The following is a 24,221-nucleotide window of genomic DNA, read 5'->3' on the forward strand; positions in this document are numbered from 1 at the left end:
GGGGGCCTCGGATGGACGCCGTACTGAAGGTTTCCCGTCTCTTCCTCTCTGCGCCGGCCCTTAGTGGTAGCAAGGAACAATCCGGCGCCCTTCTCTAGCCAACAATCTCAAGGTGTTTTTCAGACACTGATGTATTGACTCTTGTAAACCCCATGGGGCGTGGCCATGGTTACCCATCCCGCTACACATGGGGAAACCGAGGCACGGAGTGGGGAGAGGACTCACTCAAGGCTCCATGGTGAGTCAGTGGCAGAGCCAGGAATGGCCCTCAGGTCTCCTACTCCCTGGCCCTGGCTTTGACCATAGGGCCTTGCCTGGAAAGCAGGTGATACAGTGTAACGCCGACAGACCTTGGTCATCGGCTGGCAGGATCGAACTGGGGGCCTCTGGAGGTTAGTGCATGAGTCTCTACAGCGTGAGCTAAAAGCCAGCTGGCTCTTCGCTAAGGCTGTAGCAGACTCATTCACCTCTCTCGCTACGCGGTCTTGGTGCCGCTAGATGGGACAGCCCCACTCCCAGGAGGTGTGTGGGTTACACCAGCGTGGTATCTCCACCCATGACCAGTCTAGCCCTGCCCCCATACAGCCAGGAAGGGGAAGTCTTTTAGAAGTTCCTAGGGGAGTTAGGCGCACAGTCCTATTGGTTATCAATGGGAGTCAGGCTCCTAACTCCCTTAAACATTTCTGAATATCTCCCCCAAACGAGCCAGCCCACAATCCTTCCCTCCCACTCACATTTAGCTGCCCCCCGCCTGCCGTCCCTGGGGGACAGCCTGCCTGGTCTGGGCTCCTGAAACCTCCCTCTTGCTGTTGGGGTTTGTAAACTCCCCCACCCCGTGGCGGCGCAGCTCTGAAGGAAGGGGATGTCGTCCCTTTGAAACGGCACAATGTGCCGCCCGTGCCCCCGGTGAGGGGAATGCCCAGCTCCTCCGCCAGGCTCTCAGTGCCGGTCTGCACTGCCAGCCGGGAAGTTCTCGCAGGCGTGGCTCGTGCCCGGGTGCTGCCGGCGCCTCCCGCTGGGCTGACTCAGGGAGGTTCTAATGCAGCAGGGGATGGGACGGGGGCACTTCATGCCACTGTGGAGATTCGCCTCTCAGGGGGCAAGGCCAAGCATGTGGGAAAGCTCCCCCCTCATCTCCCTGCCCAGAGAGCTCTGTGCACTGAGGGAAGGGCTCCTGAGTGTGGTGCTGCTCGTGGTGGAGAGTGACGGGCAGGGGCTGTGTATGAGCTCTGCCAGTGCCCCCTGTCCTGCCCGGCAGCCCCAGGCCGCTTCTAGCCGGGCCCCCAGCCTAGCACTGCCCCCCAGCCTAGCCCTGCCCCCAGCCTAGCCCTGCCAGTGCCCCCCTTCCTGCCTGGCAGCCCCAGGCCGCTTCTAGCCGGGCCCCCAGCCTAGCGCTGCCCCCCAGCCTAGCCCTACCAGTGCCCCCTGTCCTGCCTGGCAGCCTCAGGCCACTTCTAGCCGGGCCCCCAGCCTAGCGCTGCCCCCCAGCCTAGCACTGCCAGTGCCCCCCTGTCCTGCCCGGCAGCCCCAGGCCGCTTCTAGCCAGGCCCCCAGCCTAGCCCTGCCAGTGCCCCCCATCCTGCCCGGCAGCCCCAGGCCGCTTCTAGCCAGGCCCCCAGACTAGCCCTGCCAGTGTCCCTCCATCCTGCCCAGCAGCCCCGTGCCACTTCTAGCCCTGCCCCCAGCCTAGCCCAGCCCCCAGCCTAGCGCTGCCCCCCAGCCTAGCCCTACTAGTGCCCCCTGTCCTGCCTGGCAGCCTCAGGCCACTTCTAGCTGGGCCCCCAACCTAGCGCTGCCCCCCAGCCTAGCACTGCCAGTGCCCCCCTGTCCTGCCCGGCAGCCCCAGGCCGCTTCTAGCCAGGCCCCCAGCCTAGCGCTGCTCCCCAGCCTAGCACTGCCAGTGCCCCCCTGTCCTGCCCGGCAGCCCCAGGCTGCTTCTAGCCAGGCCCCCAGCCTAGCGCTGCCCCCAGCTTAGTCCTGCCCCCCAGTCTAGCACTGCCAGTGTCCCTCCATCCTGCCCGACAGCCCCAGGCTGCTTCTAGCCGGGCCCCCAGCCTAGCCCTGCCCCCCCAGACTAGCCCTGCCAGTGTCCCTCCATCCTGCCCGGCAGCCCCATGCCACTTCTAGCCCTGCCCCCAGCCTAGCCCAGCCCCCAGCCTAGTGCTGCCAGTGCCCTGCCTTCCTGCTCAGCAGCCCCAGGCTGCTTCTAGCCCTGCCCCCCAGCCTAGCCTGGCCTCCAGCCTAACGCTGCCCCCTGCATAGTGCTGCCAGTGTCCCTCTGTCCTGCCCAGCAGCCCCTGGGACCGTGTTCTGCTATTGCCCTTTGCTGCTCTCCCTTCTCCCCGATGGGACAGAACCAACGTGCTGAGGGCCCCGCGCTGCGGCTGCTGGGGCGAGTGGTGGCTGTTCCACGCGGGGAGCATCAGCGTTACGGTGCTCAGGCAGGGCTGGCAGTGCCTGGCAATGAGCTGCCCCAGCTGTCACTCTGTTGCTGCTGTAACCCTACAAGGGGTCTCCAACAAAGGGCCGATTGGGTGACACGGGCTGCAGGCTGGACTGAATTCCCGGACGCAGCAGCAGGGAGCTGGGTGGGAGACAGGAACCCAGGTTGACATCCGAGCAATGTATGGAGGGGAGCGGACCTGATCCCTCATGCTGGAGACAGGCCAGCGAGCCAGAGCGCGGTCTGCAGTAGTGGGGGCTGTGACACGGGGGGCGCCATTGGCTCAGTGACTTGGGTTTCAGTTCGCTAGCATGGCCGTTTCAGCAGTTACCAGTGCTGTCTCTCTCCTATCACTGCATCCCAGCTATGGCTGCGCTTGGAGCCAGGACACCTGGGTTCTGTTCCTGGCTCTGCTGCTAGCATGCTGGGTGACCGTGGGCAAGACCATTCCCAACTCCATGCCTCAGTTTCCCCATCTGCATAATGGGAATAATAAAACTAACCCATCTCAAAGGGGGCGTGCCTATAGAGTGAGCTTCAGCTGGAAGGTGCTATCCGGGTTGAGTTGGTATTAATTAATGTATTGATTGAGTTCTCCGAGCCCCTGCTGGCACTGCAGGATGGGCCACGGAGGGCTCACATCCCTGCAGGGAACAGTAGACAAATGAGAGCCAGGGAGCAGCTGGAGGAAGGTAATTGTTCACAACTCCCCAATTCTCTCCCCTCGTCAGCTGGCTCTGGCCAGGGCTGGACTGCCAGGGCCCAAGTCCTGTGGTGTCCTGTGGCCTGGCCACTGCCCCTGCACTGCACAGGGGTAGGATGGTGCAGGCATCGCTAACCAGAGAAGTCCTGCCTAGCGCAAGGCCGCGTCTCTGAGGGCTAGACCCTGCCCAAGTCCTCATGCCCGGGCGTTAGGCGAAGGACCGAGTGTTGGAGCTGGACCCAAAGGCCCCAACCTTCACGGGGCCCTGTTCTGAGCTGCAGCATCTCTCCTGGTGGGGAAGGGGCCTGGGAAGGACCGTGGTGAACCAAGGAGGCGGCTGGACTCAGACGCACCCTGCGGTTCTCTCTGGCTCTAGCTCCCAGGCCACCCCACCTCATGTCCCCATCCTGGCTCTTCCCAGGGCCTCGCCCGGCCTCCACCAGGCGCATGGAAGGGGTGCCCAGGTGTAGCTGAAATGGACTGAACGTTTCCATCCCTTTGCAGCTGGGATTTCAGGAATCGCCGTGTGGCTGCCCGCTGGTGTGCCCTGGCCATGTGCACGTGCAGGGATCCCTCTCCCGCTCTGGGTCACTGCCACGGGGCAGCAACGCATCGGCTTTATTGAGCCGTCTGATCAGCTGGGCCTGGCACTAGTGGCAGAGCGATGCCAGTTTTTGGAGTTCTATCCTGGGCCGAGTTGTTATCAAGGATTTGTACTGCAGCGTCTGGCAGCCTGGTCGCAGAGCAGGCCCCATGTGCTAGGCACCACATGGTCCCTTACCTTGGGGAGGCTTTGACCTACTGGAGTAATGTAGCTGGGGTGGGGGAGCGGGAAGCTGGAGATTCCTTGGGGAATCTACCTCCTTTTTCCCCTGCTGCCTTTGGCTTCATTTCTAGGAGTGCAGGAAAATCTCAGTCCCGCAAGCCCTGGAACAGAAGACGGGCTGCCGAGGGCTCAGAGCCATGTGTGCTGCACTCTGAGCTGAAACAGGCTGTGGTGAGGGGTGGGTTTACACTGGGGCGAGGACAGTGGAGCAGGTTGTCTGCTCTGGCACACTCAGTCATGCACATGCACCCTCTCACGTACACTCGCATCCCACTCACGCACGTTCCGGGCACGGCAATGCTCCCACTCCCCTTTTGGACTGTGCCTGGCAGCGGGGCAGACACCGTACTGCTCTCTAGGGCAGCAGGATGGCACCATCTGGGCCCAGCTCCCTCGCTGGGTGACTTCTCTGCAGGGCGGGGAGCAGCCCATGGCACAGAACCCGCCCATGCTGAGTGGACTCTGCTCCTGCCCACAGGTCTGCGGAGAGAAGAATCGCTTTGAGAAGCTGATGGAGTATTTCCGAAATGAGGACAGTAACATTGACTTCATGGTGAGCATTTGGGGTGATTGGGGGGAAGTGACGTCGGGAGCCAGGCAGCCCCCTCACCTGCCCCATCCCCCAAACCATCCATAACATGCTGATGCTGCCTGAGTGTTTGGGGCTCATGTGATGTGAAGACTTGGCTGGTTTTTCCATCTGCTGAGTGGAGGAAAGAGCTGTTTGCAGCTCCCCTTCCTTCTGCCTGTCACCCTAGATGGCCATGTCCCACTGCCCCTGGGGTGGATCCAGGGCTCCACACACGGCCATCGGCCCTCTGTTAAACCACACATGTGTGACGCTGAGGAAAGAACCTGTAATCTCACTCCCAGGCCTCTGCCACCTGAACTACAGGCGAATCCCATTTGGTGTCAGTAGTAATAGGGCTTTTAGTGTGCATAGACATCAAACCACTAGAGGGCAGTAGTTTATATATTGCACTCTAAGCCCCTTCAAGTCTAGAGGGTCTTTCTCAGAGCTAGCAGGGGGCCGTTTCAAAGGCCATGAGTCCCACTGACTGGGTCTTTGAGGCTTGATTTTCCCTGTGTCCAGCAGCTGTGTTGGCTCTGGGCTTGCCTCCTCTCCTCCCACTAAGCCTCAGGGTACAGCTGGGTGACACTTTTTTGGCAAATAGTAAATTCACCATAAAATTCCTTTTTTGGGGCACGGAATTTGGGCCAAACACAGTGAATAGTTTCAGGCACAAAAAAGCCTGAAAGCAAGAAAGGTTTAGCAAATGTCTAAACAAACCAGGTTGCCGTTTTTGTTTCAAGTCGGCATTCTGAATGTTGCATTCAGCGCTAGTGATATCGTTGTGGTGGTTTTTGTTTCACTGAGAAAAAAATGAAAAAAACCTACTTTGGTTTGAAACAAAATGAGTTATTTATTTTGGGTTTAGCCACCAGACAAAACCAACCAGTGATTTCTTCGGCTCTAATAAAGGGAGACAGTGTTCTGGAGCAGATGGCAGGACGCCAGGGTTCTCTTCTCTGCTCTGATTTGCTTGACCGTGGGCCCCCTCTCTGCTGATTCCGTAAAGCACTCTGCAGCCGCGTTAGTGGGCTAGCAATGGGAAATGCCATCTCATGCGTGTTCACACTGGGTTCTGTGCCTAGCATGAGACCCTCTAGAGGCAAGGTCACAAGATTGGGCGGCCAGGCGGCTGCTTCTGGCGCTGCTCACTGATGGTTGCAGTGTCTCTGCTTGTATCTCGCTGCCTCCTGCCCACCGCTTGCCCCAGTGGAAGGAGATGCTCTGGTGCTAACCCTGGGGCTCCCCGACAGGTGGCCTGCATGCAGTTTATCAACATCGTGGTGCACTCGGTGGAGAACATGAACTTCCGTGTCTTCCTGCAGTACGAGTTCACTCACCTGGGGCTGGATGAGTATCTGGAGGTGAGGCCGCTCTGACCACTGAGTTCTGAGGGAGGGGAGAGAGGGCTGGTCTGTATGCCCCGATCACTGGAGGTGTTAGCCACTGTCCTCTCAACAAGGGACATCCTCTGTCTACAGCCATCTCCCTTGTTCACATGCACCACGTGTGACATCCCAGCCTGGGCTATCGGCCACACAGCCTGGAAGTGCTGGGACAGAGAAGGGCTGGCTAGGACTGGGGTCCTCTGGCTCCCTCCGAGCAGGGTGTTTCCAGAGGCTGTGTGGAGACCCCAGAAGAGGAGGTGTGAGTGGCTGCGCATTCAGCTGAGAATGGTCGATGCTCCCCGGTAGGGTTAAGGGCTGGGCTGGGCCTGGCTTTGAACGGGGATCCTTGCTATCTTGTGACAGAGGCTGCGTTACACGGAGAGTGACAAGCTGCAGGTGCAGATCCAGGCGTACCTGGATAACATCTTCGATGTGGGCGCCCTGCTGGAGGACACGGAGACCAAGAATGCTGTGCTGGAGCACATGGAGGACCTCCAGGAGCAAGTGGGGCAGGTGAGGGCCCTGGGGCACCAGCCAGGGCAGGTAGGGAGCGAGGAGCCATTCGTGCTAAGGGAGTCTGCAGGAGCTGATCTGCATATGGGCAGGAAAACACTGCCATATGCTCAGCGTGTCTCTGTGACCTGACAGTGGGGAGGGATTCCAGGGCTGCTCCTCCATGCCCCTAGCGCCGCCCAGCTCTGGGACAGGAGGGCTGGTTGCTTTGGTCCCTGCTGTTCCAGTTTTTGGCCAATGTGAGGTGCTAGGGAACAAGGCCTCCATGCTGCCTGTAGCTCTATCAGCCCAGGAGCTTTGACTGAGTGCGCTTACCCTGCTGCTTAGCCCAGGGGTTCCCCATGGCCTGGGCTTGCTGCTGGAGGGGGGACACTGGGACTTTTCTCCTGGGCAGGGGGCTCCCAGCATGGTAGAGGGGAGGTGGTCTGCTGCACACGCCTGCTCCTGGCATCGGGGCTGTCATCTGCAACTCCCCTCCTCCCTCCACATGCTGGGAGCCTGTGCCCTGGCCCACCCCACAGCCCCGCTCGTGGGGGACTGGCTGAATGCTGGCTTCTCTCGCAGCTCACAGAGAAGCTCCAGGATGCGGAGAACGAGTCAATGGCCAAGATCGCGGAGCTGGAGAAACAGCTGAACCAGACGCGCCGTGAAGTAGAGTCACTCCGGGTGAGACCAGCGGGGAAGGGAGGGGGGGCACCCAGGCTAGGGGTGGGGAGCGGCCAAGTGGGAAGGTGCAGAGGGCAGTGAGAGAGGTGTCGGGTGGGGTGGGGGAGGTATGGGAGCAGGGAGGCGGGGAGAGGCTGGTTCTGGAGAATGGTGGGCGTTCCAGTGGGGAGATGTTCCCACACGGAGATCTCGCAATGCTGCTGCCAGCCTCCCCGAGTGGCTCCTCTCCCGGCGCGGCAGTGCTAGGACTGGGGCCTCCTGCTGTAGGTGGGCTCCCAGCACCGAGCTGCTGGTGCCGGAGATCGGGGGGGCAAGGTAGTGGCTCTCAGTTCATGGATGATACCCCCGCCCTCTCCGGATCTCTCAGGCTGGCACAGGAGATCGGTTCCCTCTGCCGGGGGGGGGGGGGGCGGGATGACACTGATGCCCGCTGTGCTGTGTGTGTCTGCCCAGGAGCGGCTCAGCGAATCCAGCAGCCAAGCCAGCTCCCCGCCGCAGCAGCAGCAGAAGCTGGCAGATGCCCGGCTCTTGGCCTTGGAGCAGAAGCTGGAGGAGCTGGAGGAGAAAGGGTTAGTCCGGATCCTGCGTGGGCCAGAGGGAGCCGTTGCCATCGAGATTGTCCCTGTTGTCATGGAAACCACAGCAGTCCCCAAGGATACTGCAGAAGCCTCCGCCTCTACCAGCACAGGTACCTTCAGTGGGCAGCGTAGCTGGGCGCTGCAGGGGTTAATAGGATGGGGTTGGGGGTCCCAGGCTGGGACCCCTGCATTGGGAGTGAGGATCTGAACATTGGGCTACCATGTCCCAGCCCTATGCTCCTCCCCTCTGGCCTGTCCCGGCTGGGGCTGCAAACCCCAGAGCCCTCAAAGGGCTGGATCCCCACAGCAAGAACCTCATGCTGGTGCTGGCCCTGCTGCCCACCGGCTGCCTGTGTTCATCCCATGGTGCACACAGGCCGCTTCCTGGGATCGGGGCCCCGTGCCAGGTGCTGCACAGATATGTTCCAAAGCACTCTGTCTGCACCTCCCAGCTGAGGATCTGAAAGCACTTTACAGAGGAGGGTCAGCATCATACACCAATGGTACAAATGGGGAAACTGAGGCACAGAGGGGGACGGTGACTTGCCAAAGGTCACTCAGCAGGTCAGTGGCTTGGGACAGATGCCTCTGCCTCTTGCTGAGCCTAGTCACTCCATTGCTGGCAGGGTGGATGGGTGACTTTTCTCTTACTTATTTTGCAGATTTCACATCTCCTTCCATTTGCTCCCCACTGCCGTCCCCTGCTGCTGCCCAGACGATTCCTCCACCTCCCCCACTGCCCCACACCGAAGACACTGGCTCTGCCAACCTGCCTTCTCAGCAGCAAACCCAACCTTCTGCACCCCCTCCAGCTCCACCCCTTCCTGGAAGCGACACACCTCCGCCTGCCCCGCCCCTTCCCGGGGTCGAAATCCCACCACCTCCTCCCCTCTCAGTGGAAGGTGGCCCAGCCCCTCCTCCCCCTCCACCCCCACCCCTGGGAATGCCAGCTGGAGAGGTCAGTGGCCCAACCACAGCAGCCAGTTCAGGTGAGTCCAGTTTCTGAGACGCAATGGTGTCCATTTGGGATGGCGTGTGCAGGGTGAGAGCTAGAGCACAGCGCTGGGCAGAGGGGCCAGAGGTGCCCTGGGGAGACGGGTCCCCTGGTTATCCACAGAGCAGGCGTAGCTTGGCCAGCATCAGTTAGACCACAAAAAGAGACGGTTAGTCCCCTGGTCCTGACAGCCCTCAGCCTCCACTGGGCCAGCCAGAGGAATGGGTTTGGGTGTGATGTGGAGATTGATCTCACCCATTACTTCACAGCCATCCCCAAACAGCCTTCAGCTGAAAATGACCTGGGGCCAATATGACCCCCTGACCTAGCAGTGAAACCCCCTTGCCGGCCTGTATTAGACCATGGGTCCATCTAACTCAGTATCACACCCGTGGCCATTCTAGCTCAGGTCCTGGCCACTTAGCCTGGTCCCTGCCCTTCTGCCGACTGGATCGGAACGTGGATCCATCTGCCGCCTTGCCTCTGGCGGCAAAGCCATGCTCCAGGGAAAGGAGATTGCCCACAATGCACTAGCTCCATAAGAGCTGGGCCGTGCTCTCATGACGGTGTGAAAACCCTTCCGCAAGCTTTGTGATGGTGTTGGAGGAGCTGTGAGGTCCCAGTTGTCCTGGCACCGCAGGCTGGTTCTGTGGGCGCTCCCGGCACGCTTCCCAGCCCACTCCTCTCCCTCCCTCTCCCCGCTAGCTGTCAAGATCAAGAAGCCGATTCAAACCAAGTTCAGAATGCCCATCTTCAACTGGGTGGCTCTGAAACCCACCCAGATCAATGGGACCATCTTCAACGAGCTGAACGACGAGAAGGTCCTGCAGGTGAGGCTGTCTTGCCCTGGGTGGATGGGCTGAGGGGCGGAGCAGGCTCTGAGCTGTGCTGCGTGGAGACTGCCCAAATGGCCTGCAGGCTGGACTGGCAGCCTGGTGCCACGAAACTGGAGCACCCTTCCCTAGCACAGCCCAGCCTCCTCTCCCAGTCCAGAGAGGTGAGATGGGACAGCAGAGGATAGAGCCTCCTGCCTGCCAGCATGCGGGGAAAGGTGGCTGGAGGAGGCTTTTCAGCACCCTGGAGAGGGGCTCTCTAGTGCTGGGACAGTTTTTCATGGATGTCACCAGTAGGAAGCCGGCCCAGCCCTAGAGGAACGTGCTCCCCACCTCCCTTGCACTCCCCCTCATTGTGCTGGCGCTCCCCCTCCCTCTCTCCATCTCTGTCCTGCTGCATTCTGCCTCTCCGCTCCCCTCCCCGCAGGAACTGGACATGAATGACTTTGAGGAGCAGTTCAAGACGAAGGCTCAGGGCCCCAGCTTAGACATCAGCACCCTGAAGGTGAAGGCTGCTCAGAAGGCCCCTAGCAAGGTGACTCTGATCGAGTCCAACCGAGCCAAGAACCTGGCCATCACACTCCGCAAGGGCGGCCTCAGCATCAACAGCATCTGCAAGGCCATCCAGACGTGAGTACCCCGGGGCTGGCAGGAGATGGGGCAGCTAGTGAGGAGCACACGGCTTGGACACAGCCTGGCTGCAGGGTCTAGAGCCAGGGCCTGTGGGAGGAGATGCCCAGGTGATGGTCTGGGACAGGGAGATGGAACCCCAGGGGAGGGACCCAAAGCTCAGCTGAGCTGAAGTTGCTGGGTGGACGTCCAGGAGCTAACGTTGGGAGGCTGAGCTGAGGTGTAGGGCTGCGGGAAGGGGGGCCGGGCTAGGCGGGTCTGGGCATCACTAAGGCTGGCATTGGAAGCCTGGCTTGGAGGTGAGGGCCTAGTGAGAGGAACAGGGGCCAGGGACGAGGAGCAGGGGATGCCCACAGAAAGGACGGGGCCCCAGCAAACGAGGTACTGCAGGGACAGCTGGAGAGGGATGGGATGAGAGCGGAGGGAGGATGGGATTGGAAGCAGGGAGCTGTTGCTGGTGTTGAGAGGTTGAGGAGGAAGAGGATAGAGTGGAGCACTGGCTTTTGGCTGGGAAGAGGCTGTTAGACTTTGGAGAGAGCTGATTTGCAAGGCCATCCAAAGGGGGGAGCAAGTGGGGCCCCGGAAAACTCTCGCGGGGCCCGGGCCCACGGAGCTTCTTCTGCTCTCGGTCTTCGCCGGCAGGGGGTCCTTCTACTCCGGGGCGGAAGGACCCCCTGCCACCGAATTACTGCCGAAGCGGGACCTGCTGCCAAAGTGCCCTGAAGACCCACAGCGGGGGCCCCCTGCTGCCAAATTACCGCTGAAGACCCAGCTGCACTTCGGCGGTGGGTCCCACTTCGGCGGTAATTCAGCGGCGGGGGGCCCCCGCTGCAGGTTTTCGGGGCACTTTGTCGGCAGTCCTGGAGCGGAAGGACCCCCCACCTCCAAATTACTGCCGAAGCAGGGGCCCCCACCATTGAAGACCCCAGGCCCCCGGAATCCTCTGGGCGGCCCTGCTGATTTGATGGCGTGTGAGGGGTGAGAGATGGCCTGGAGCCGGTCTAAGGGCTTACCTACATGGGGAAACTTACTGGGTAATTGTAGCAATGGTAGCTGTGCTGGTGAATTCCCTGTGATGGGACTGGAGAACTGCAGCCAGCCTTTGCAGACACTGCGTTCAAGGCGCTTGGAGAGGAGATGGTCGCTGGAGAGGCAGGGGAGTCAAGGTGCCTTGCAGGGGTGAACCAGGGTTGAGGATTGACAAGGCAAACCATGTGATGGGAGAGGAGCAGAGACATCAAGGGTGGAGGACACTGAAGCATGGAGAGAATCAGCCACTCTGGCCAATGGAGACAGGGGAAGAGCTGGCAGGGAGGAGAGGGCTGAGACACAGATGGGCCTGTGAGGAGAGGAGCTCAGGGTGAGCCGGGCGTGGGGAAGGCCAGCTCGCGGGCGGGACGGAGTTGTTCCAGAGCCGCAGGCCGAACGGGGCGGGAAGGGTGAGGAGATGAGCGGCAAAGGCTGTTCCTGGCTAGCTCTGCTGTAGCTGCGTGTGCGATGCTGCACTGGCCTGTGTGCCTCCCCCCCCCAGGTACGACTTGCAGAGCCTGAGCCTGGATTTCCTGGAGCTGCTGCAGCGCTTCCTGCCCACTGAATACGAGCTAACGCTGATCCGCAAGTACGAGAAGGAGCAGCGGCCGCTGGAGGAGCTGTCGGACGAGGACATCTTCATGATCAAATTCAGCCAAATCCCTCGCCTCGCCGAGCGCATGAACATCATGACCTTCCTGGGCAACTTCAGCGACACCGCCCAGCTCCTGATGCCGGTATGGGCCAGAGCAGGCAGCTGCCTGGCCTGCACCTGCGGTGACCTGGGCGGGGGCTCTGCCGGGGACCAGGGGTAATGAGGTCAGAATGCTCCCGCCTGGGCCTCCTCTGGGACTTCATGAGATCAGCAAGCAGGGGTTTGGGGACGCTGAGAAGCAACGCAGGCCTCCAGAGAAAGGCTGGTGGATCACAGGCATTTACTCTTCAGCAATCTGGCTTCCAATCCGCCCAGTCGGGTCGGAAGACCCAGGGAACTGCCTTGGTACATCTTAAGCTAGTTCAGAGCCGCCCCGTGCACTGGGGGATGTCTGCATGGGCAGCTTGCCTCCAGGGCTGGGACAGTGAGGAGGGCAACCCACCAGGATGGTGGTGCCTCAACTGAGCCATGGGGTGGGAGAGCCCAGGGCCAGGGCGGCCGTGAGGAACTGGGAATGTTCTTGGTGTGGTCTTTGAATGCTGAGTGGGACATGTTGGCCTGGGAAAGTTGCAAGGGAGTTTGGCTGGGACTGGCTGCATTGGGGATGGGAGACTACATGAATAGCAGCAAACATGGAGGATACCTGAGCAGGTAACATGAGAATCAGGAGGGGGGTGGAGGCCAGGTGACACCTCTGCCCTGGGGAATCTGGACAAAGGCTGGGGGAGGATGAGTGAGAGGCTAGAGGGAGTTTGTTTGGAGCTGGCTGGGAAATGGAGGGGAGCCCGGATGGGGCTCTGGTCTCCCTGGCCCCCTAGATTGCCCTAACTGAGGGGGTCCTGTTGTCTGTACCAGCAGGGCCTCTCTTGGACTGTGTTCCTGTCGTCTAAATAAACCACCTGCTTTACTGGCTGGCTGAGAGTCACAGTGAATGGCAGGAAGCTGGGGGTGCAGGTGTCACGGAGTGTGGGGGAGTCCAGCCCTGCACCCCTCTTCATGGGACCCACATTGACTTTTAGCCAGCCAGTAAAACAGAAGGTTTATTGGACAACAGGAACACAGGTTACAGCAGAGCTTGCAGGCACAGTCAGGACCCCTCCATCGAGTCCTTCTGGGCTTTCAGGGTGCTTGGATCCTAGCTAGGATCCCCTGAATTCCGCCCACACAGCCCCAAGCCCAAACTCAAACTGCTTCCCTCCTGCCACTCCCTTCCTTTTGTTCCCCCTTCCGGGGCAAAGGTGTTGACCTTTCCCCTCCCTTACCTAGCTCAGGTTACGGGCTCTGGTATTGTCCATCTCCTAAAGTCCTCCTCTGCTCTCCCATTCCCCACACAGACAGCCCCTACTCCATCACATGAGGGCCTTGAGTCCCCTCACTCCATGACAGCGGCCAAGCCAGGGGAGCCCAGGGCTAGGGTGGCAGGGGCTGCAAGTCAGGACCAAGGGCCAGAGCCTTGGGATGAGGGGCCAGAACCCAGCCTGAGTGGTGGTTGCTGTCTGGAAGCACTGGGACCCGTGTCATGGTGCGTTCAGGGTGGGTGGGGATCCTTGTTTGGGGCAGGGATCGGTGCCCAGCTCTGGGTACTGTTGGGGGCTCGCTGGTGGGGATGCCTGGGGAGACTCGTGCATGGGGTGGGGCCAGCGTGGGGGCCTTGGGGGAGGGGTGGTTGGTGCGGAGCAGGAAGCAGTCTCTGCAGGTGCTTTGGTGCCAGGCTGTGCCTTGCTGGCTCCTCTCACCTGCCTCTCCCTCTGCCGGCAGCAACTCAACGCCATCATCGCCGCCTCCATGTCCCTCAAGTCCTCGACCAAGCTCCGCAACATCCTGGAGGTGAGGGGCTTGGGGCGACCGGAGCCAGGCAAGGCCAGAGCAGCCCCAGCAGGGAGGGGAGTTCCAGTGTCTGGCTGGGCTTGCTCAGAAGCTCCTGTGGGGCAGGGGGGCAGCTCTTTAGGGGCATGGGCTGGAGGGGGAGGACCCAGGCTGGGTTTCTGTCTTGGCTGTGGGGCAAGGGCTGGGCTGGGGGAAGGGTCCAGGCTAGGCTGGGGGGGAGGGGCTGGGTGCAAAGACTCCCCCAGGCATCCTGCAGCCAGTTGGCTGGTGTCCTGAGCTGCCAGGCTGGGTATCTGGGATGAGTCTTGGTGCCTTCCTGCCCTGTGCCCAGGCCACTTCCCCACTCCAGGGGGGTGCCCCCACTGGCTGGCTAACAGAGATGGGCGCCCTGGGCCCCGGCTGCCCATGGGAACCACAGCCTGGCAGGGCTGCCTGGCCCTGCCCCTGCCTGGTGATGGTTAGCAGCCATCTCTCTGCAGATTGTCCTGGCCTTCGGGAACTACATGAACAGCAGCAAGCGTGGAGCGGCCTACGGCTTCCGGCTGCAGAGCCTCGATGCGGTAGGTTGTTGGGGAGAAGGGCCACCCCCCCCCCCGGCCCACAGATCTCTGGGGACAGGAGTCCTGATAGTCACCTGCTGTGACCGGATAAGGGGGGCGAGGGTCAAGCAGCAGGTCTCGCGCTGGGGGAGTGGGGAGCTGGCATCTGGGGGCTCCTGACTTTGTCAGCCAGGTCTGCCCCAGTGAGGAAATCCAGCACTAGATCAGAGAGTCTGCAAAGTCTGCTTTCACTGCCAGGGCATGAACAGTGAGGGAAGATCATGCCAGGGAGGGGTGCTGCTGGCTAGGCGTGGGCACTGGGGGCGCTAGCAGGAGGTGGACGGTGGCAGCTGGGAACTGAAGGGAGCAGGAGATTGGTAGGGGGCAAGTGGTGCTGGCTGGGAATGGGCTCTGGGGGGTTGGCAGGGTGGGTGGTGGCAGCTGGATATGGGTGTTGGTTGGTGGCCGGGAGCTGAGGATGGTGGCTAGGTATGAGGCAGGGGGTGGAGGGTGGTGGCTGGGTATGGGCTAAGGGGCAGAGGGTGGTGGCGGGGTATGAGGAGGAGGGTGGCTGGGTATGAGGCAGAGAACAGAGGGTGGCAGCTGGGTATGAGGCAGGGGGTGGAGGGTGGTGGCCTGGTATGGGCTAGGGGGCAGAGGGTGGTTGCTGGGTATGAGGAGGAGGGCGGCTGGGTATGAGGCAGGGAACAGAGGGTGGTGGCTGGGTATGAGGTGGGGAACAGAGGGTGGTGGCTGGGTATGGGGTGGGGGGTGGAGGGTGGTGGCTGGGTATGGGTGGAGGGGACACTGGGGGCAGACGGTGGCAGCTGGGTACGGGCACATGGGATTGGCAGGGGGCGGGTGGCTGGGTGCCGGTTCTGGGGGTGGCCACCTGGGCACGGCCCCAGCCTTACTCTGCTGTCGCCAGCTGCTGGAGATGAAGTCAACGGATCGGAAGCAGACGCTGCTGCACTACATCGTGCGGGTGATCATGGAGAAGTACCCGGAGCTGACGGGCTTCCACACCGAGCTGCACTTCCTGGACAAGGCGGGCTCAGGTAGCGGGCATGGCGGGGGCTCAGAGTGCCCGCAGGCAGGGCCAGGCCCTAGCCCTGGGGAGGTGGAGCTGGAGGGCCGAGTCCCTGATCCGGACAGGGCTGCGTGAAGCCTGTCGGAGGAGCCGGGCCCTAAAGGAAGGACTGGGAGCTCAGGGCAGCCCTGGCCCTGGCCCTGCAGCCCTGACGCGCCGTTCTCCTCTGCCCGCCCAGTGTCCCTGGACAGCGTGTTGCAGGACATGAGGGCCCTGCAGCGGGGCATGGAGCTGACCCGCAAGGAATTCATGCGGCAGGACGACAGCCAGGTGCTCAAGGACTTCCTGAAGGCCAACACTGAGGTGATGGAGAAGCTGCAGACTGACAGCAAGACCGCCCAGGTAGGTGGGTCGCCCCAGGCGGGGGGGCCGATGCTCTGGCGAGGGAGCTGGACCGAGTCTGCCTAGAGGGGTGGGCGGGGGGCTGATGCTCTGGTGTGGGGACCAAGCTGAGGGCGCACTTGGCCCGGAAGGGGACCTAGTTGGAAGGTCAGGGCCTGTTGGCGGTGCAGGAGGAGGGCTCAGGTGGGGTTGCTTGGGGGGCTCTGCCTCTGGAGCAAGCTTCCAATGGGAGCGCCGGAAAGGGGGTCGGGGGGACGCTGAGGGGGCGAGGTTGGGAAGCAAGCAGTGTTCCTGCGTAGTGCCGTCCACCCCTAGACAGAGCAGGACTCCTTGGCCCCAGCCGGCTGATGCCAGCCTGGGAGCAGGGAGATGGGAGTGGGGCCTCCAGGACCCTGGCCCAGGAATCTACCTGGGGGTGGCTGCGCTAACGGGTCCCCACTGCTGGCAGGAGGCCTATGAGTCAGCTGTGGAGTACTTCGGCGAGAACCCCAAGACCAGCCCCCCGACGATGTTCTTCCCCATCTTTGTGCGCTTCGTCAAGGCCTATAAGGTAAAGGGGCCCGGGGCTGGGGGGAGAGGCCACGGTGCCCTGCAGCCCGTGTGGCAACCATGGCAAGAGAACGGCAGCAGCCCTGGGAATCGGCTTTGGCTGGGTCTGGCCTATGCCAGCAAGGACCCAGTGGGCCCCACTGTTGCAGGGCGTGTTAGCTGGGCGGACTGGGTCTGGGATCCATGAGGGACGGGCACAGAGCCCCACGGCACTCAGAGGCCATGTAGGGCTCAAGCAGGGTCTGCCCAAAGACTGGCCCCGGGCCCAGCATGCAGGGCTAGTTCCAGCCAGGCTTTGCAAGCTCATCTGCTGCGATCCCTCGCAGGCAGGAGTCGGGGTGGGTCTGCCTCCGGGGCGGTGGAGTGGAGAGCCCCAGCCCCTCTAACCAGTGCCCACACCATTCTCCTCCCAAGAAAGTGGAGCACGACATCGAGCTGTGGAGGAAAGAGGAAGCAGCTGCCAAAGAAGTGGAGTCCAATTCCCCCAGCAAGCCGGAGCCAAAGGTACGAGCCAAGCTGTAACCTCCTGAGCTGGGCGCCACATCATCCCACAGCCATGACACCAGGCACCTGTCCCACATGCTTGTTCAGGAGCCTGGGGTGCCTTTCCCAGGAGGTGGGGTGTCAGAGCCAGCTTCTTGCCAGCTCCCACGTTCTGCCTCCCTAAAACCTCCCCTGGCCATTGGATTCTTCTTCACTTCCTTTCATAACCCAGAGTGTAGCATTGCCATGTGCTGGTACACAGCTGTCATGCTCCACCCCAGAGGTGGCTGCAGTTCTGTGGTGGGTGAAGTGCTTTGGGGTCTCTTCCTATCGCAGAAGGAGACACTGTCTGTGAGGGGCCAGGTGGCTGAGGGCACTAATTTCTCTCCTTTCCACGGTGGCTACCGCAGTCTCCTGTCCCCAAGGCCAAGCGCCAGCAGATGGACATGATCGCTGAGCTGAAGAGGAAGCAGCTGGTGAAGGAGCCTCTCATTTACGAGGGAGGAGATGGCGCCATTGAAGATATTATTTCAGGTAAGGGGGCACAGACCCAGAGACCAGCAGGGTTTCCCAGGCGTGAACACACAGGCTGACGCCCAAGGGAACTAACCGTAGCCACTGGGCCAAAGCCAGAGCAGCTGGTGCAGAGCGGGGGCCTGGCCAGGTGGGTACCAGAAAGAGCCCACTGCTCTGTGATGAGTTTTCTTTGGTCACATGACCACTAACCCCTGCCCCCGTTCCCACACTTCGCCATATGGCACATACCACTGCTGCAGCCAGCTGCCAATCACAGGGCCGTGCTCCAGCCTCGCTTCCCAAGGCACCATCCCCTGCTGTCCCCTCCCCTGGGGCTCAGGGGGTGGACACCTGGGAGGTACCAGTGGGCTGCATAGCCAGGAGGAGGGTGTGCCGTAGCTGGAGCAGGGTGCAGCTCTCAGGACTCCCAGGCTCTGTGCCCAGCTCTGGCACTGCTGTGCTTGGAGCGAGCTGCATCCTCTCTGGGGATGGGTCCCCCCATCTGTGCAGCAGGCTGGTGCTAGGCACTGGTAGCTGGCAGTGCAGGAGTGTGTGCGAAGAGCTGCCAGGGCCAGGACTGAGCATCTCTGCCTGGGGGCTCCCTGCTGCCTTTCTGTAACGCCCCTGGATCTCCAGCCCCTCAAATCTCCCTGAACTGTGCCAACAGGGGAGCCATCCCCTGGGCTTGGGCTGAACTGACCTCCCCAGCAGCTGAGGGGGCAGGCTCAAGTCATCCACCCCTGGGGGGGGCTCGATGCAGCGACGCAGCGACTCCGAGCAGAGCTCCTGGCCGCTGGGCAGGGCTGAGCTCTCTCCATGCACCTTGGTCTCTCTCTCACATCCTCGGCCTCACCTCCTGCTGCTGCTCTCTCCTGCTCTCTATCTCTCTGCTGCCTCTGGCGGATCGCTCTGCTCAGCGCTGAAGACAGTTCCTTTCACAGCCCGGACAGGCAAGCGCTCGTCCCGGCTCTTGTGCGAGGCCAGCGTCAATGAGGAGAGCCCCCTGTAGCTCTAGGTAACGCCAGCCTGGGGAGCTGGGTGCCTGGGCCTGCCTTGGCTGTGGGAGCAGGTTCCTGTGCATGCACCTGCTGGGAATTCAGCCGGTTCCCACTGAGCTGGGGGCGCTTCAGGGAGGACGATACTTTTCGGCTGCCCCGATCCCCTGCCAGTACGCGAGTAGGCTGGGGGCTCACGTCCGTCTGTGCGTCACTTCCCTGCCCACGCTGCTTTGATCTTGTTTGCATTCACGCTCACTAGGGTTGGGCCTGGGCCGTGTGGGGATGGCAGAGGCTTAGACAAGCTGCGGGTGCCTCGCCAATCGGTGCAGGAGGCAGCATGCTTCCCTTGGCGCCAGCCCAGAACGTGGAGGCCCGGCGAGGCACTGGCCCACTCCTGCTGAGCAAGCATGGCGGTAGGAAGCCATGTCCCCGGCTCCTGGCGCTGTGCTTCCTTCCATGCCGGCTGGATGGGAAAGGCCTCTCCCACCCCACAGCCAGCAGCGGCTGCATGGCAGGGTGGGCCGTGGCCCCAGCATCTGCTGGGGGTGAAAGGCACCAGTGAGGGGAGCTGCTGTCACCCCCTCAGGGCAGGTGCAAAGGGCTGCATGGTTCCCCCTTGATGGCCAGGCTCCAACCAGGCTCTGTTTTCTCTGGGCACAGGTCTGCGGAACCAGCCGTATAGGCGCGGCGACACCGGCCGGTGCAGCGCCAAGAAACGACCCACTGGCCAGACCCTTCAGGTGACCTCTGACATCTCGCTGTGACTGCCCCGCCTACAGCGAGGCCCTGCCTAGAGGAGGCCAGCCAGCAGTGCCGCTCTGCCCCGCCAGGGGAGAAGGGGTGGATGTGACCCACAGGGACTGGGCCACCATGGCCACGGGCCTGAACCAAGGACTCTCACACCAATGGGAGAATCTGCACGCACAGCTTCAAGCCGCTTAACTGCTCCAAGTGCCAGCTGGTGCCATGCACACCCTTCCCACCCCCAAATCAGCCCTGCACCCTGCATGTCTGGCACAGGGCTCTCCCCCCTGGCCAGGCAGCCGCCAAGTCACTGGCTGTAGGGGGAGGGGAATGTTGTGCGTGTGGCAGCTGCTTGAGCTGACCAGGGCCCCAATAGCGATTCCCATCTCTCGTCTCCCTCAAGCACCAACGGTCTGTTCTAGCCCTGCCTTCCTGGGGCCTGGCAGCTATTGTCTGGCTTGGGGGTTCAGTCCATGGACTGCATCTTGTCCTGTGACCTCCCCTCCCCTGACCTGACTGGCCACGTCCGGCTACCGGGGAGCTGACCCCAACCCCAGCCCCCCAATAGGCCTTGACACTGCTTTGCTTCTTGCCCCCTGCCCTGTTCTGTGTTGTAGTGAGGACAGAGTGCCCAGGCTCTGGCTGCAGGGGGACCTACAGGGCAGGGAGAGCACAAACCCTCTTGGCTGGCAGGTGGGAAGAGGTTGACCAGCCATCCTGCTCCAAGGGGCTTTGTCTTACATACACACCTCTGTCCCGAAGAGTCTCACTGGTCACCTTACGGGGGAAGGGTATTTTAGGATGGCTCTTAAATATCTTCCTTGGCTTTCTCTTTATGCTGCGCTGTGTGGAGGAGGGAGAGAGGGAGGGAACGCCCCTGTTCTGCCTTGGGCTCAGGATGGATCATGGGAGCAGCCCCTCTCTCATCCCCAGGACCCAGGGAGGCTCAGAAATGACAATCAACAGGGGTAGAGCATCACTATTCCTCATGTCACCACAAGGTGTCACTCTTTCCCCATAACAGCTGCAAACCCCCCCCCACCCCCCCCAGGCTGGGCTGGTGCTGCAGCTCAGACCGAGTGCCCGCAATGCCCAGGGCAGGGCTGGAGCCCCTTGTACAGCTAAGCCTTTCCCAGGCAATGAGTGACAATCCAACCAACTGGCTCTGGGCTACAAGGCTGGCCTGGGCCCGTCTAACAAAGCCCTAAGCGCACACAGCTGGCTGCACGGGTGCCCCTCTTGCCAGCTGTGCCATCCTGGGTGCAGCGCAGGCACATGGACCTGGCCAGCTGCAGCAACCACAGGCGCAGCACAATGCCAGCGTGTAACCCACAGCCAGCTTCAGCGAGGCCTGTGTGCTGCAGCTCCCCAGCCCCGCGTCTCACGCCTCAGAACCATTCGCTGTTGGACTGGCGCAGGCCCCTGCTTGCTGGAGTAGAGGAGCCTGCTGGCATAGCAGAGCCCTTAGTTCCAAGGTGCATTTACCACTGTGCTAGCCCCCTTCCCGTGCCCTGACTCAGGGCTCACAGCTGCCATGGATTGTGCCTGGCCAGAGCTGTGGGCACTTCCTGCTGTAATTAAGAGGCAAAATGCCAGCTGCTTGGTATCACTCACAGCCACTCATCACAATGCAGGGGGTGGGTGGGGGGGAAATGAATGTGTAACTTATACTATGCCTTGAAAAAACAGGACCTGCTCCTTTGTAGACATTATTTTTATATCCTGGCTGGGAGGCCTGGTTTAATCCAGCGCCAAACTGCTAATAAAGCCACTAGGGCACCAGTGCCTGGCTGCTCCCATGCGGCCTCCTCGGCCAGCGTGTGAAACGTCGCCACCGTCCCTTGGTGCGTGCAGGGATGGGGGTAGGGACGTTGTGGTGGTAGAGACAAGTGTTTGAGCTTACAGCCCAGAGCTCTGCGCACTCAAACACATCTGTCACCACCGCTGCTGGGCCAGCGGAGAAGATATTGCCTCACCCACCCTTGTCTCTCCAGGAAGTGAAGTAGGAGCAGGGAGAAGCTACACTCCAGAGCATGGAACTTAAGGCAAAGCCTGGGGCAATTCAGGGAGAGCATCACTTGCTCGGCGCTGAGCGCACTCCTCGACTGCCGCTGAGCAGTACCGCGGAGACACTTTCCCACATAAGTGATTCCTGCTGTTACCAGTGGGAGGTGACCTCCAGGCTGGAGGGGAGCTGCTGGCATGTTCGGAGCAGTTTGAGAACCCAGCAATTTATCTGCCTCAGCTGCTCTATGGCCTTAGAGACAATGCTGGGCACCACCCCTCCAGCGATCATTCTTGCCCCAAACCACCAAGAGCAAGGAGGGAAGATATGCCCTGCCTCAGGTCATCAGCAGGGCCAGCGTTCCACCCCAGGCCTCCTGCTACCCAGTCCAGTGCCCTGCTGGCCCAGTCTATTTGTAAGTGTCCCAGACACTAGGGCCCTCACACTCGGGCAGCTCCTGTCCTGATCCTTAGTCCATTGTTTCCCTTTTCTTCGGTTCAGCTAAGTTACAGGCCAGTGCCAATTTCATGTCTTCGGTGTGATTATAACCTTCCCCTGCTGAGCAGTTATGCTCCTACCACTGCTCTTCTGTTTTACAAACATTGCAGCCCTGCAGATCTCAACAGCAGAAGCCAGGATACCAGATACGCACCAGAGGGTTACTCCCACCAAGGTTCTGTACGTCCTGAACCAGGTTACTTAGCTCATGGAGTGTGACACTTGGAATTCAGCACCTGCTGGCCCTAGCCCTAAACAGGAGCACTGAGTCAAAGCAAAAGTCTGGCATGACTTCAGAGGTGGTTTCTCTTCTACGTTGCCTTTATGTATCAAAAATTCACAGAAATCCTTTGGAAAGGCTTGCATGCATCCAAAGGCCTCAGCTATTAGCTTTTCCCTTGATCGGGTACAGTCTGTGCCCAAACGCTCAGGCTTCTCTCTTGAAGATGGACAGTTGCTTGCACTAGGGATACACGCACTGATGAAGGAGGTCCCTTCTTGTCCTAGGTCCCAGTTTCTCCTGGTGCAGCAGAGCCCCCTCTCCAGCCCCCCAGAAGGAACCGTGTTTTCCCCTCAGCTGTGGCATAAGGGCCGATTGCCACGTGTTGGACAAACAGAAGCCTGAATCTGTATGTGGCTGCAGGAGAGGTGCTCAGTTTATTCTAACAGCATAACCCTGGGGGGACTCACCCTGCACTCATCAGAGGATGACGTGGAACTTCTTTCTGCTGCACAATGACTTGGTTTCGGCTGAAGTTTGTGGGCTAGGCACTGTCGCAGCCATGCCCACCCCTCGCTCCTGGGCCAGTCACTGCAGTTCAGCTGCTTTCATTGCAGAGCCAGGCCCATGTCAGATATTTCCACTGGAAGCTGGTAGAAGGCAGGACGGTGACTGCTCCAGTGAGCATCTGTTTATCTTCCACCATCCCAGCCAGCGAGCAGAAGGAGTTTAGTAAAAAAGACATTAAATTTAAAAAAAACACAAAAACCAAAACACCTCTGGTTTAGGCTACAACCAAAGTGTTCAAAGAGTTGTAGAAAATCTACACTGCTCGTGGGAAATGCCAGCACAGCTGTAGCCTCCACCCATGGGCACACAGAATCGTATCATAGAATATCAGGGACCTCAGATCATCTAGTCCAACCCCCTGCTCAAAGCAGGACCAATTCCCTGAGGTTTTTATTATTACCCCCCGTTCCCTAAGGGGCCCCCTCAAGAATTGAACTCACACCCCTGGGTTTAGCAGGCCAATGCTCAAACCACTGAGCTATCCCTCCCATACCCAGTGCGGGTGAAAAGCAACTTCCAGGGAACAGCTAGACTTTTGGATAGATCAGGGGTGGGCAAACTATAGCCCAAGGGCCACATCCAGCTCTTCAGACCTTTTAATCCAGCCCTCAAGGCCCTGCCGAGGAGCAGGGTCCAGGACTTGCCCCACTTCAGCACTCCAGTCAGGGGCTTGTCCTGCTCCATGCGGCTCCTGGAAGCAGCAGCATTGTCCCCTCTGGCTCCTACATGTAGAGGCAGCCAAGGGGCGCTACATGCTGCCCCCAGCCCAAGTGCCACCCCCGCAGCTCCCACCGGCCAGGACGAATGGGAGCTGCAGGGGCGGTGCCTACGGACAGGGTAGCATGCAGAGCTGCCTGGCCACACCTCCACGTTCCAGAGAGGGGCTATGCCATTGCTTCTGGGAGTTGTTTGAGGTAAGTGCCAGCCCTGATCTCCCTCCTGCCATCTGAACCCAACACTCTCATCCCTAGCCCCACCACAGAGCCCTCACTCCCCCCAGCACCAGCTCTGAGCCCCTTCCTGCACCCACCACGGAGCCTACGCCCCCCACACCCCAATCCTCAATTTTGTGAGGATTCTTGGCCCATCATACAATTTCCTTACTCAGATGTGGCCCTTGGGCCAAAAAGTTTGCCCACCCCTGGGATAGATGCATGGGATGGGCACCATCGCTGTGCTACGTTCTTGGTCACTGGGTGCCTTTAACCTGATACTTAAATACCATCAGCACCACAGGGCCTGTGCTCAGCCCCACTTAGAGCTTTTATAGAGCAGGCAACCTTCCAGGTTGTGGCTCTGATGAGAAACTATGTAACAATGCTGGGGTAGAACATGTGTTTTCAATACACCAATTCCAGCATCACATACAGCTGAGCACATGCCAGGTACTAGGAAACAGCCTTCTAACGTCTTCAGGCTTCCTCTACTGGCCTGAGCAAGGAACACAACAACATGCTCCTAGAGGCACAGTCAGCGAGCAATCAAAAGGCAGAACCAGTGGACTGAACCACCAGGTTGCTGACTGCTCAGAGCTAACTTTGAACCCAATCCAGATTGTTTAGGGCTTAGCGTGTGCGCTGACTGGAAGTGGTCTCAAAGTCTGGTGCTCGGGTTGGTAGGAGCAACGGCTTTTCCTCTCATCTCAGCCATTGATCGAAGTGGTTACTTACCCTGTGCAGTATCCGTTTGAGCAGCATTGGGCACATCTATGTTCCCCCAGAGGGGGTCTATGCACCCAAAGTGCTCAACAGTATCAGCTGCACATACATAGACTTCTGCAGTGCAATGTACACGCTCATTTAAAGGAGAATTGGCCTCACAGGTTGCTTAGTTGGACAGGTCATCTAGGAGCCTAGTGTTCAATGCCTGGCAGTTGCTTTCCGTGCAGCCTTGTCACAGCCAATTTGTGCCCTGCAGTGATTTATAAACACTTACAGAGGCAACTTCACTTTCCACCAGCTTGACGCCTCCCCTAGCTGGAGGCTGACACTGCTCCCTCAGTGATCCCGTG

General features: G+C 60.4%; 1 protein-coding gene across 9 annotated transcripts in view; it reads left to right on the forward strand.

Moving 5' to 3' along the window:
* Window positions 1–20,712, forward strand: part of FMNL1 (formin like 1) — a 68,522-nt gene extending 47,810 nt beyond the window's left edge. For 6 of the 9 annotated variants that reach the window (XM_030541322.1, XM_030541321.1, XM_030541328.1 and 3 more), the window contains 17 exons: window positions 4,451–4,525; window positions 5,797–5,907; window positions 6,295–6,444; window positions 7,009–7,110; window positions 7,564–7,798; window positions 8,351–8,677; window positions 9,388–9,512; window positions 9,943–10,145; window positions 11,677–11,911; window positions 13,588–13,656; window positions 14,136–14,216; window positions 15,124–15,253; window positions 15,464–15,627; window positions 16,076–16,177; window positions 16,591–16,680; window positions 17,070–17,193; window positions 18,834–20,712. In XM_030541322.1, the coding sequence (XP_030397182.1) occupies window positions 4,451–4,525; window positions 5,797–5,907; window positions 6,295–6,444; window positions 7,009–7,110; window positions 7,564–7,798; window positions 8,351–8,677; window positions 9,388–9,512; window positions 9,943–10,145; window positions 11,677–11,911; window positions 13,588–13,656; window positions 14,136–14,216; window positions 15,124–15,253; window positions 15,464–15,627; window positions 16,076–16,177; window positions 16,591–16,680; window positions 17,070–17,193; window positions 18,834–18,937 (2,427 nt within the window). In that variant the 3' untranslated portion in view covers window positions 18,938–20,712. Of the gene's footprint in view, window positions 1–4,450; window positions 4,526–5,796; window positions 5,908–6,294; window positions 6,445–7,008; window positions 7,111–7,563; window positions 7,799–8,350; window positions 8,678–9,387; window positions 9,513–9,942; window positions 10,146–11,676; window positions 11,912–13,587; window positions 13,657–14,135; window positions 14,217–15,123; window positions 15,254–15,463; window positions 15,628–16,075; window positions 16,178–16,590; window positions 16,681–17,069; window positions 17,194–18,092; window positions 18,191–18,833 lie in introns of all 9 variants that reach the window. The other 3 variants (XM_030541320.1, XM_030541331.1, XM_030541330.1) reach the window with 1 other exon arrangement.
* The last annotated feature ends 3,509 nt before the right edge of the window (window positions 20,713–24,221 follow it).

Source organism: Gopherus evgoodei, chromosome 23 (assembly GCF_007399415.2).
Source record: "Gopherus evgoodei ecotype Sinaloan lineage chromosome 23, rGopEvg1_v1.p, whole genome shotgun sequence".
NCBI classification, from domain to species: domain Eukaryota; kingdom Metazoa; phylum Chordata; order Testudines; family Testudinidae; genus Gopherus; species Gopherus evgoodei.